This window comes from Aristolochia californica, unplaced genomic scaffold (assembly GCF_029961685.1).
Source record: "Aristolochia californica isolate CCGP_79_NKW_82.1479 unplaced genomic scaffold, dmAriCali1.0.hap1 SCAF_8, whole genome shotgun sequence".
NCBI lineage: Eukaryota > Viridiplantae > Streptophyta > Magnoliopsida > Piperales > Aristolochiaceae > Aristolochia > Aristolochia californica.
Genome location: NW_027182279.1, coordinates 705,792 through 718,789, shown reverse-complemented (window position 1 = coordinate 718,789; position 12,998 = coordinate 705,792). Strand labels below are relative to the sequence as shown.

At 38.3% G+C, this 12,998-nt stretch overlaps 3 protein-coding genes across 5 annotated transcripts; 2 read left to right on the top strand and 1 right to left on the bottom strand.

Moving 5' to 3' along the window:
• Positions 1–615: 615 nt before the first annotated feature.
• LOC137939361 (uncharacterized) lies at positions 616–1,140 on the top strand. Its single transcript, XM_068784636.1, has one exon. It carries the CDS (start codon positions 616–618, stop codon positions 1,138–1,140), a length of 525 nt encoding a protein of 174 aa, XP_068640737.1.
• Positions 1,141–5,900: 4,760 nt separating this feature from the next.
• On the bottom strand, positions 5,901–9,458 carry LOC137939146 (rhodanese-like domain-containing protein 8, chloroplastic). Of its 3 annotated transcripts, XM_068784350.1 has the most exons (8): positions 9,071–9,458; positions 8,348–8,401; positions 8,063–8,212; positions 7,743–7,896; positions 7,445–7,536; positions 7,147–7,250; positions 6,606–6,878; positions 5,901–6,383 (listed from the first exon to the last, which is right to left on the bottom strand). In XM_068784350.1, exons 1-8 carry the CDS (start codon positions 9,407–9,409, stop codon positions 6,185–6,187), a joined length of 1,365 nt encoding a protein of 454 aa, XP_068640451.1. In that variant the 5' UTR covers positions 9,410–9,458; the 3' UTR covers positions 5,901–6,184. The 3 variants fall into 3 exon arrangements, with proteins under 3 accessions (XP_068640451.1, XP_068640452.1, XP_068640453.1); XM_068784351.1 differs by lacking the exon at positions 8,348–8,401; XM_068784352.1 differs by lacking the exon at positions 9,071–9,458 and having other exon boundaries at positions 8,063–8,207; positions 8,348–8,404.
• A 257-nt stretch (positions 9,459–9,715) lies between these two features.
• LOC137939486 (pentatricopeptide repeat-containing protein At5g66520-like) lies at positions 9,716–11,932 on the top strand. Its single transcript, XM_068784761.1, has one exon. The coding sequence runs from the start codon at positions 9,716–9,718 to the stop codon at positions 11,330–11,332; it is 1,617 nt and encodes a 538-aa protein (XP_068640862.1). The 3' UTR covers positions 11,333–11,932.
• Positions 11,933–12,998: the final 1,066 nt, after the last annotated feature.

The window sequence follows — 12,998 nt, the reverse complement described above, 5'->3', positions numbered from 1 at the left end:
ACAAAAGATGGTAGTTGGGCTTTTGTCGAGCTAAATGCCATGCTTAAGTGGTGGTATTTTTTTTTTTTTTTTTGTACCCGTAAAATCTTTAATTTTATATTAAATTTTGTAATAATAATAATTAATTAATTAATTATTATTATTATTTAAAAAATATTTTTGGGTGTATTTTAAATCTATCAATAAAAATGCATAAATTCAAAATAATAATTATTAATTTTGTGATAATTTACACAAATTATTTAAATTGTAAAATTGAGTACCATGTAAAATCTTGCTAACTCCTCAAAGACAAATTTCAAATATAAAATTTATCTCTAATATATAGTTTAATATTTATTTATCGACACAAATACCGCTAAATTAATTAATTAATTAAAAATAATACTATTATTCTATGGGAAAAATATGTCTAAAAGGAATATTATTCAAGCATTGAGTTTTTTATGCATAAAAATATTTTTTATTATTAATTTCTCTTTTTTTTTAAGTGGGAAAAATAAATAATGAACTGTCAATGCTCTGCACTCTCCCCGTATATGTATCTGGTCTCAAAAATTCTTCTCCGGTCTTCCATCGATTCTCTGCTGCTTGTTCCTGCCATAAGGTTCTCCAATGGCGTCCTCCGCTAACTCTCTCATCCTCCTCTCTCTCATGAGCCTTTTCGCCATTGGAGCGAGCGCGAGGCCATGCAAAACACTTTTCATTTCCTACACTATCTCCTCCTTCAGGACCTCCTTTCAATTCTCCGACTCCGCCACCCAAAACCCCTCCGAGCTCTTCGTCTTCGCCGAGTTCAACGACGTTGACCCCAAGCCCTCTCGCTATTTCACCTCCGATTTCTTCGTTCCGGAGTATCGTCAATCCGCTCGATTCCGTGACAAAAACGAGGTCGCCCGCCCTAACCCTGTAGGCTTCAGCTCTCTCCGGGATCGGACTAAGGACATCTTGAGCGTCGTCGTTGCGTTGCTTTTTGGGGTTGGGTGCGGTGCGCTTACATCGGCGGCTATGTACTTGGTGTGGTCTCTCGTGACGAACAGCCATGACGGGGAATCGGATGATGAGGATGCGGTTCACAACGATGGCGGTTACGCGAAGCTTCCTCCGTCTCCTGTTAAAGAAGGGTATGAGGGGAATTAGATTAGGGTTTTTCTATTGGGGATTTTAGAAACTGCTTTGTAGACCTGCTTTAAATATGATATTACACATTGACTTGGTGAATTTCTCTGTGTGGTTTGATGATACTCGAGCTGGTTCGGTGTGTTTATTTTTCAGCTTCGTAAATTTGTGATTGTTGGTGACGATCGATTTGGGGAAAGAAATATACCTGTACTTCCTTGCAGATTTGTTTTCTGCTGTCTTTGTATTGGGCGTTTTCTTTGTCTCGCTCCAAATTTAGCTCAAATTTGAACCCTAATTCATGCATTTGGCCCAATTTCATGACTGAGATGTAAAAGATGCTAATCACTTGTGGTTCAGGATCTTCGGGAAACACTAATGGTGACCTGCAGTGTGGAAGTGTTTGTTAAGGAACAGAGGAACTAAACAAATTCCCAAGGAAAGAATAACACATTTATGAAAAAGCACAGAACCTGTAGAAAAATGCAAGGATCCCCAGTTGAACATGTTCATGATTCTATGGCCAGTTTGAAGCAGTTACTGGAATAATTCCAGTTTTGATTGAACCAGTCAACCAGGTTGAACTGGTGCTTGAACTGATATGACATCATAAAAATAATTGTTGAGAGTTATTATGAGAATTTGGGGTACATTATGCAATTATATTGTGAAATCTCCGGTGTTTTTTTTTTTTTTTTTTTGTCGGAGAACTAGTGTTAGGGAGAGTTAGTTGTCCTGAGTACAATAGGATGTGTATTAAGAGAGGGTTATCATTGAAGACCTCTATTTTCTCTCTTTAGCGAAAATACTTGACAAGTGCTGGTTCTTCTTCTTCGTCTTCTTCTCTCTTATCTCAAACCTCAATTCTTTCAATGATATTCATCTTCACCATCCCCATGCATTATTCAATTTTTTTTTTCTGTAATGACGGAGAAGGAAGGCCCCTGCTTTCCCTCTTTTGGACAACAATGCAAGGGGGAGAACCAGTTTCTTCCAATGGTATTGTGATTGAACCATTCAAACTGATTGCTTCTGTTGTTTTGTTATGTTCCTTCAGGACAGAAGTGTTGTAGTTCTGATTGAACCCCATCTAACTTCTGGGTTTGGTTTGATTTTGACAACAATGATTTTAACTTCAAATAAGACAATGGAAGATGGTGTTAGGAGTGTAAGAAGTTGTTTACTGTCCATGCTGAAAACTTACTGGCAGCTCAAACATTCAATTATAATGAGTTCTTGGGTCATAGCTCACAAAAAGACTGTTCTTAGTTCAGGTGTAGTTAAGTTGTATAAAAAATTAATTGAGACAGCTTTTTTGGGGAAACAATGCCAATGCATGCTGTTAGGGGTCAGATTTACTTTAGTTGTATGAGGAAGTGCCAATATAAGGTGCTCCGAAATGTACTTAGTGTTTAAGCAAGTGTACAAAATGGGAATTGCTGTTAGAAAATGTCATGTGACATGTAAAACTAAGAGCTAATGGGGAATATATGTGAAGTTTTCTGAAACAGAACAAAATAATAATAAACATTTCCATATATGCTGTGACAAAAGATTTAAAGAAATGATTTAAATGCTTGTCCTCTGCTTCAAATGAGGGGTTCTCAGATATATGTACATATAAGCGAAAATAGGGTGTTTTGTATTTTAAATAAGGAGGCTAAAATATCAAGTTTCATAGACAATGAGTTCTGTCTAGTGGAGTTACATAGGATTGGCAGAAGGAACATGAAACAATGATTTTATTCTTACTTCTGAATCTTAGTTTTGGAAATAACAAAAATTGAATCAGTTTTATTTGCTAATTTTCTATAGCGAAGTAGAATTTTTTTTGAAAAGGGTGATTAGCTTTTATTGAAATAGAAAAGAAAGCTTAAAGTACAACAAAGTGCAAAACATAGAATACAGCCCAGACCAAATCAATTTAGAGAGAAAGAGATGATCCGCAGGAAAAGGAAACTGTGGATACACCAGCTTTAGCAAGAAGGTCAGCCAAATACTGACAACTTGGCTCCAAACAATACGCTGTTCTGAGCTGAGATCTGAAAACAAATCAAAATTTAATTGCTTGAATTCATAGATTTTCCTCTAACATTGGCTATTGCACTAACAAATATTCATTTATTTAGGATTTTTTCTCTTTTAGAAGTAGGCTATATATTTATCTTCTTCTGCAATTCTGATAAAATTGAAGTTATGACATTCTTTTAAACATAGGGATTTGTTTTCTTTATGAATTCTTTTAGAAGTAGGCCACATGTCATTTTTTGGTTTCTTCAACCAATTACATCAGCATGATATGTATAAATTATAGCAGAAGAAAGTCAAGAATCCCTCAAGAATATTACCTGATATTGCGTTACAGGGTTGAATGTGGTCACCCAGCCATACTCTTCTGTTTTTTTTGTTATTGTGGTAGAGGTGGGATTTCTGGTTTTCATTGAAATCGAGCTATAATCAGGGATGGCAATGGTGTCTTGTTTTTCACTCTCGTTCACAAGTTCTAGTTCTGCAATCCTTTTCCTGTCCCCATTTTAACACTTCTGTATTGAGTGGAAAGAACAGAATGTTAAGATGGAGATGCTTCACTGAAGGCTGTTTGGCCATTGGCAGTATTAGATGGAAGCAGCCCATACTGCACACTGTTTCCTTACACCATTACTTAGCTTGGTTAACCAGAAAGAAGAAGGATGCGAGTGAATGAGTTTGTTGCCTTTTCAATGAAGAACTAAAGGTCAAGTTTTGAAGCAATGCTTTGGCTGATCCATGCATTTTTTACTTTGGATACCAATTGTCTGGTGAAGTCCAATCTTATTATTGCCTCCCTTTTTGCTAGCCTTGAGTTTCTTTCTCTTCTTTGGATATCACTAACCTGTTGTGTTGCAACCTTGTAACAAACCTAGGCAGTTCTGAAGGCACTGTGCAGTCAAACATAGCTACGAACTTAATTGGAACTCCTTTGGCTGGAATTGACTCGGAGTTTTTGATTTATTAATGAGAGAGTCTTCATCATAGAGTTAACTTTAGAGATTTTATTTTGTAGTTTGTGAGGAAGGCTTTAGCACAAATAACTTTAAGATGTTTGATTAATTACTGGGGGGGAAGCTTTAGTACAAGGGGGAGGCAGAGACTGCGGCCTCAGCAGGGTGAAAGGAAGAATTCCCTACTGTGACAGACTGATAGAAGTATCTGATATAATATGCTACTGGATGGAATTTTCATCAGAGTGCCTTTTGCTTAGGTTTAAATCCTACTGTTTATGCCCTCCCCTTCTAGCCCCTGAGGTCATGGATTTTCAATAAAACCAAATAATAACTGTACCTTTAAGGAAAGGATGAGTAATCTTGATTGATTATCATTTCAATGAAGGAGAAAAGCCAAAGCTTACTTCATCTGAGACAACGCATCTTCCTTATCGGTCTCCATGATGACTAAGCTCCATAATATCATTATTAGTTTGCTGATGGACAAGTGTTAGCTTCAAATGACAAATAATGAGCTAATTTGGTAAAAATTCTTACTGACAGCAAAGAGAGCAGCCAACTGGTGTCTGTGGGCTCGAGTAACGTCAGATATTATGGTCTAGATTCTCCACAGAGCAACCAGATCCTTTTGCCATCTCCCCTATTGATTGTTTTGAAGTCATGGAGCCAGGTTCTGCTACTTGCAGAAAGTCAGGGTATCGCGCGGTGCCGAATCCGCCTGAGATGATACCGGAGATCGGAGCACGTGGCTAGATCAGATATTGCCAGATTGTCATTAGCGAGAGAGATCGTGTTACTGTAAAAATTTTAAAAATATCGGTTCCGAGTCCGAGACCGGGAAATCGGAGAGCTTTCGATCGCCGTAACGAGCATTCAATCAATCTCTCTGTCCATCAGTCTCGTCTTGCGTCACTCCTTGCGACAACCGAGCGCACAAACAGTAGTAGAATCAGAGATCTCTGCTGCAGATTTCGGATTTCGATCGAAGTTGCAGAGACCCAGATTTTCAAGATATGTATCGCAATTTGCATTTCGCATTATATAATTTGCATACTTCAAAATGAATATATACAATTTAGAGAAATTTGAAAAAAAATAATAATTATAGGATATAAGAAATCCCTCGACGATACACTGAGCTTGCATAAAGTAGCGGGACATCTTTCTCTATCTTCAATTTAAGATATAAGAAGTACCTCGACGATTCTCTGAGCTTGCATAAAGCTGCGGGAAATTTGACAAAATCTTTGCTTTTGGGGCTTTCGACCGCCGGCCGGAATCAGAAGATCCTCCCCCCTCGCCGAAATATCTGTGGGCAGTATAGGGGGGGATCTGTCCTGCCTCTGGTCTCCATTCCTCGATTTTGGAGTTCGTGATCTTGGGGTCGATCCGTTTTGGGATTGCTTTGAATCCCCGTTTGGGGGAAGAGGCCTCTTCTTACAGTGGACCCAGTTGTCGAGGATTTCGATTTTTTGTGTTTTTGGCCGTCGTTGTTGCGGTGGGAAGAACGTCTACTACAATTATCCTATTCGTTACTCAAATCACCTCTAAAGAACCATGAACTATTCTTGTAAAAACATTTGCCAAACAATGTCATGGCCAATATTTTCCTGTGTTAGATTTTTTGTTCTTCAACTGAATCGTTACTTTTAATGAAAAGAAATCAGATAGGTTCTCTTGGATTTTATTTTTGTTTTCTGTTTTCGTGATATTAGGATTTGTGTCGGATGCTTATGACTGCGTATCGCATTGTTTACTAAATCCGATTGCACGCAGTGAGGAGGAATAGGTGGAATTTCTCAATAAAATTTGTTATAATATCTTATGCAGAAAGCATCGGAACAAAGAACAAGGAACAAGGACAGATGTCTGACCTCCCCTTGATTCGATGGCAATTTCATCCTCTGGTCTCACCTGGGTGATTGGTCCTCTCTGAGATGCCACCAGAGGTCCCAGGTACTATTTTTCTGAAGAGGATAACAGTTTCTTAGATTTCCAGAAAAGATTTATCGTCTATCCAAACATTTTCTCCGACCAACTCACAATTGCATCCAACACTGTATAATGAAAACACCGATATCTTAAACCTGAACTTGCTCATGCTCAGATGGGAGAAGTTTCTCTTGATCAAGTGATGGGGGAGGGGTGTCGACGACATCCCGGTATATGTGCCATTTTTGGTATCTAGGAGAGCCGGGTAAAACTGGTCTAAGCCTGGGAGCAGAAGTGCAGTTCCAACAGCAACACCCACTCAGTTCTTCCACACACTTGACACATGACCTGTAAAATTAGGCGAGAAATAGAAAAAAAATCATTACTCGTGTGTTAATTGGAAATTTGCTTGGATCAAGTTTTTAGGCATCAAAGATGAATTTCCTATGATAGCAGAAATGGTCCCATAGTATCAATCCATTTCTTCAATGGTTTCCTTCTTAAAACATGTTCTCCAGAAGAAGAAATGGTTACCTGAATATACAAGAAAGAGGAAAACATGTTACTTACAGAAGAAGAAGGTTGCAGTCAAGATTTGCACAATTCCTATGTCTGAGTTCACACACTGAGGAACCACATATATAACATTTTGCAAAGGCACCATCCTCAGATGCGAATATTCCGTCTGCATCAGTGGCAGCCTCAGGATTATAGGTTGATGGTGGCAAAGAAAGACGGGAGTCAAAAACAAACAAATTCCCCACCCACTCGTCTGGGCCTTCTCTTTGAAGATAGTATGATACACCCCCTTTTAGAGTGTACAAGTTTTTGAAGCCTCTTTGTCTGCAGAATGGAAAACTCCCAATTAACACAACTGAGGTTTTACAGTTTTAAATCAGCCCAAACCAATCAGTAATCAGTAACAAATGAGGGTTTACACATATTGCTACCTTCTTTTGACCATAACCAAATGAAAAAAAAATCAAGTCTTTTGACCAACAACCCTAGTCAAGCCTGTATTGCCTAAAGATCGATTAGCAAAGAAGGAAAAGCCCGTTCTTTTTTAGTTATGAAGGAGCTGAATGAATTACTCAGAATAAACAAAATTTACCTGAGGATTGTTGAGTAAACATCACAGCGGATGCCTCCCGTACAGTACATTAGTATATCGGTTTCTTCTTTATCAACACTAGCTAAAGGATCAGTAGAAGGGCACTGCATGGGTAGAAATATACACAATCAAATACAAGATCACTCATCATGCCTCATGCAAACCAGATGCCAGGAATTATGGTTGCACAACTGGTAATCAGATTAATAAAGACTGCTCTTGTACATTTGCTTGAAAGTTACCATGAAATGCAAGTTAAGCATCAGATATTTTGCATAATTTTGGAGAAAGACTAAACCTCAGTCCCCAACAGCCCAAAAGAAGTGCTCCTAAAACAGTCAACATCAGGTCGCTGAGCTCCTCGGAAGTGACCAATATCCCACTCATAACCTGTTTAAGAGCAAATGTGAAAGCTCCATCAGAAGACAGTAAAGACAGAATGATGTTGTTGCACTTTACTGAGCAACCAGGACCTAGTGCAAAACACTGAACCATCAAACCTAACTGATTCAGTTGTACCACATAAGTGGCTGAGTAAATTCAACTTAGCTAAAAAATAATTATATGAACAAACACAAAAACTGCGAATTCTTCACCATTTCTCACATCCAATAGCAACATCCTCTGTCCGTGGTTCGAGCTCCCCATATTGTTCATTTCTTGCAATCTTGTTCTCCACTCAGAAGGCTCTAGCTGGGCAGCCCTCATTGTAGGGTCAAGCAGAGGAAGGTGGGACATTCCTCCCTCCAGCTGAAAACAATTTGGATGGAGTAATGCACTTAGACTAGCTCATCCAAAAAAGAAATAGTATACTGGATAAATAGTCACAGTCATAATCTTTACAACCAATGCAACAAAATAAGTATAATTAGTTCTTTTTATATGAAAAAGACAGCCCTTTGAACAAGTAACTTGCCTGCACAAGAGAAGGTTTATAACGCAGCTTCAAACGAGGGAACGCATGCCCATTTAGGGCTGGAGAAATCTGAACCAAAATCTTGGAAAATCGAGGATCTTCCTTCAGCCACTGAACATAGGCAAGAGCATCTTTTGAGGGACCACTGTACTGCAAAAAACAGACATCAGCTTGGCAAACGATTGTCATTATATCAGTTCTATTTGGCCGTAGTGAAAGGTGGGTACAACACATAATTGCTTCAGAGCTTGAAACTAGAATGTCTCATGTAGGAAGAGAACAAACCTGTGCATTAATGCCTTGCTCATTCACATATATTCGACCATGAATATCACGACCCTGATGAGGTAACATGTTGCATGAGACAAGTAAAGATAAAAGAAATGCAGCCAAATGATGGTTCATGAAATAGCTGTGACTAACCACTGAATACTGATCTATCTTTACTTTCTCAACAGAAATTGATGTGCAAATAACAGTATATAGTTTGCTATGACAGTGATAAATATACTTCCAGATATTGATCTACAAGCACTTCTCGTCTGCTTTGTTATGGTGGGGTGCATTTAGATGAATCCAACATTTGTAGATTCTGATAGCAAGGAGAGATTGCTTCACTTTTAACTTTCAAGTTCAAGAAAGGTTCAAGAAGATGAGCCTGACAATGCCTTACCGGTCTACGCTTTACAAGGATACTAAACTGTTTATCGCTGAGAAATAATCTGCATTAGAAAGATCACTCAGCTTTGCGAGTATTGTACTGTTTTAAATACAATTTTGCCTCATTATCGCCTCCACTAAACTCCATATTTAAGCTATTGAAGAAGAAGCAATAATAACATGGGCTTAATGGATTATTCTACAAAGTAACACATACAGACAATTGCTATAAGGGTGAAAATTTTAATGGGGGAAGAATGAAGATTAGCATTTGGGGAAAGCAGAAATATCTTCTAGCCTATAAGTGAAGAGAAAAACAGAGAGTAACAGATATTAATCGAGTTCAACCTGCAAAAAGGAGTGGTGCTTCTGGACTTCCTTTTCTGGGTCCTCGATTAACAGAAAAAGGTAGAAGTTGACAACCACGAAATCCCCTTCTGAAGCACGTTCATCATCGAAATTGGAAGAAAACGTGCACCCACATGCGAATGTCTTTCTCTCCTTCCATCGTTCAGGAGAAAAGCAATTAAGTAGTGGCCGAATGCTCGCTGAGACTTCAGAAATTTGGTAGCTAAACACTCCATTTTTGAGACTGGAAAGTGCAGTATTGCAAAGGGTGGAACTTCCGAGAGGGAAAGAGAATCTCAGAGGAGTGTGCGTGCCGAATAAAACCCCACCACCCCTCATCTTCCTTATCTTCGTTTCTTTCAGTGAGCCTCTTTTCTTCGAAGATGTCGCGAAGAAGGGGCATTTGGTTATTCAGTATCGAAGATAAAATGGCTTATCTTTTAAAAACAAAAATAGTAGTAAAAGACTTTTATAGCCTTCTTTACAAATATATTTCCTCGTTGTTTCGTCAAAAGGAGGATGTCTCCAGATGGGTAATTTAGTAATATTAATGAAAATATTTCAGTAATTTTTATTTTTCCCTGATTCAGACTTTCAAATAACCCGCCATTTCGATTTCTCCAAACTGGAAACTCTTACTGCCAAATGGTCGTTCCAGTAGCCAGGTACGTGAAAGCAAGCAAGAGCACCCTCTCCCTCTTAGACAAATGCCTCGTTAGCATGAACCAGACCAAGCAAATTCAAGCCCATCTAATCACCTCCGGCACCATTATCGACCCCTTTGCAGCTGGAAAGATTATCGATTTCTGCGCCATCTCCCGCCGAGGGGACCTCAACCATGCCTACCTCGTATTTCGTCATAACCCCTATATAACAATCTTTATTTGGAACACTATGATTCGAGCTTTCGTGGAGAAAAACCGACCCTTTGAAGCCCTCTTGCTTTACAAAGATATGCGTGACAAAGGTTTCTTACCCAACAATTACACCTTCTCCTTCCTTCTTAAGGCATGTTTAGATCTCTCAGCCCTCTTGGATGGGCAGAAACTCCACGCCCAAATTGTTAGACTTGGATGGGAGTGTTATGATTTTGTTTTGAATGGGCTGATTCACATGTATGCGAATTGCAAGTGTATTATTTCGGCCCGGAACTTGTTCGAAACGAGTAGGAGTAAAGATGTGATTTCATGGACGGCGATGGTAAATGGCTATGCGAAATTGGGTCGAGCCGCTGAAGCTCGAGAGTTATTTGATCAAATGCCTGAAAGAAATGTTGTCTCTTGGAGTACCATGCTTAATTGTTATACCCAGTTAAGCATGTTCAAGGAAGCGTTAGAAATTTTCAGTGAAATGCTTCTTCAGGGTGTTCAGCCGAATCAGGCTGGGATAGTTGGGGCACTTTCTGCTTGCGCTTCACTAGGGATTCTGTCTCAAGGGAGATGGATTCATGCGTATGTTGATAGGTATAAGATGGAACTGGATCAAATTCTTGGGACAGCTCTTGTAGACATGTATTCAAAATGTGGGTGCATAGAAACAGCTCATCAAATTTTCAATAAGATGGCTGAGAAAGATGTTTTTTCTTGGACTTCAATGATTTCGGGACTAGCAAATCATGGAGATAGTGACTCTGCTGTCAAGTTGTTCGCAGAGATGCAAGAAGAAGGAATTAGGCCAAATGAGATAACATTTATATGTGTCCTGAATGCCTGCAGTCGAATGGGTTTGGTAGAAGAAGGGCAAATAATCTTCGAGAGCATGAAGAGCTTCCATGGGATTGAGCCAGGGATTGAGCACTATGGGTGTTTGGTAGATTTATTAGGTCGTGCAGGAAGGCTTGAGGAAGCCAAGAATGTTGTGAGAGAGATGCCTCTTGAACCTGATTCATATGTTTTAGGTGCATTACTGAATGCTTGTAGAATGCATGGTGAGGTCGATCTGGGTGAGAGTACAGTCAAGAGCTTGGTGGGTCTGCGACTTGATCATGGAGGAGTTCATGCTCTACTTTCTAATATCTATGCATCTGCTAATAGGTGGAAAGATGTAGCAATGGTGAGGAAAGATATGGGAGAGAAGAAAATGCAGAAAGTACCTGGCTGTAGCTTGATAGAAGTTGATGGGGAGTCTTTTGAATTTGTTGCTGGGCATAGATCTCATTTCCTTATGGAAGATATGATGGGTTTAATGCATGGAATAATTAAGCAGTTGGAATCTGTCAGATGCAATGCCGATGCTCTTGATTGTGTTATGTTGACAGACTGATGCATCGATTTGCTATTCGTAATCATATCATGAAATCATAAACCATTCAGAAATGATACTTGTTTTTGTCCTACAACTAAGGAATTCATTTTTCTTAGCAGTAGTCAATAATCTCTTTTGGCTACTGAGACATCTTTCTATCGCAATGGCTTTCAGAGATCTAATTGAAGTGCAGCTACAGCCAGGGAGAATACTTAAGATACAGGACTCATACTTGAAGTCTACCGAGTTCTTTGCAGATTCTGAGCAAGGATCGAAGGAAGCTCTGTTACCAGATTATCGGTTTGAGGCAATGAAATTCAGAGATGGCAACGACCATATGAACTTCCCTTAGCGCACTAAAGAATTGCAACTACAATTGAAACTGAGTCAAGAGACATAAATTTTGTAAGTTTCATCATCTCCAATGAAACTGAGTCAAGAAGCATAAATTTTGCAAAGTTTCTGTAGAGAATTCTGCGAAATTTGCCGGTAAACATTCCTCATGGAAACATCACAGTTCTTGGGTATATATTTGGCTTTGATCTTCGTTGACAACTCCACTCGTTGGCCATGATCATTGAGCTTGAACTAGACCCCCAGACCAATGCTCTTGACTAACTTACTGAGGGATGCTCTCTTGTGCAATATCAATACCCAAAAGGGTTTATCCACAGTGTCTGCTTGCATACGTTAGCATATTTTCTTTATAAATTTTTATGATTATATTGCTAAACAACAGGAGACATGGCAGACGGATTTCTAAACAAAGGAGCCTCTATGACTTTGCAAATAAAGAATAGTTTGTGATGTCACTGAAAAATAAAATAAAGGAGAAATTTTCTTTTTACTAACTTTTAATTACAAATTTTTCATATTCAAATATGGTCATTTTTTTCGCGTTTGTGCTTGTTTTTTTCCTTTCTTTGCCAAGAGGTGTTAAAAACTCATTTTTCGTACCCTTTGATTAATTTTTGGCGATAAGTCATAGAGATAGAGATAAACATAGTGTTTGAATTAGAGATAGACTCAGATTGTAGAGTCTTAATCACTTACAATCTCTCTGTGTAATTCTATAAATAGTTTATACTTATCAATAATAATAACGGTAATATTATTCATCTTTCTTATAGAAATAGAGAAAGAGATAAATATAGTGATAGATATAAAGATAATAATAGAGATAAAAATACTAGTGATTGAATTAGAAATAAACTTAGATTGTAAAGTCCTAATCACCTACAATCTCTTTGTATAATTCCATAAATAATTTACACCTGATCAATAATAATTACGACAATATTATTCTTCTTTCTTATATTCTATAATAAGTGAATTAAAAAAATAAAAACTTTTTATAGCACCAAAACATTTGATCCATAAAAAAACTGTTAATTAACACTTTTTTTATTATTTCTTAGTAAGAGAGACACTCCCAAGAAAACAATACTCAGCCTTCATCCTGATTCTGGAAGATTCATGAAGTCTCTAGTGCTTATAGAGGACAAAATGTCAACCAATAGGGTGCCACAAGAAACGTAGTTGATCCGAATCATTCTGAGAAATGTATGGTGACGGACGTTTTAGTTCTAATTTTTCTTTTTCCTTTGCTAATGGCCACTTAGTTGGGGACACTGGACACTCACTGGCCACAAAAAATTAAGAACCCAGAAAAGTTAAGAAACAG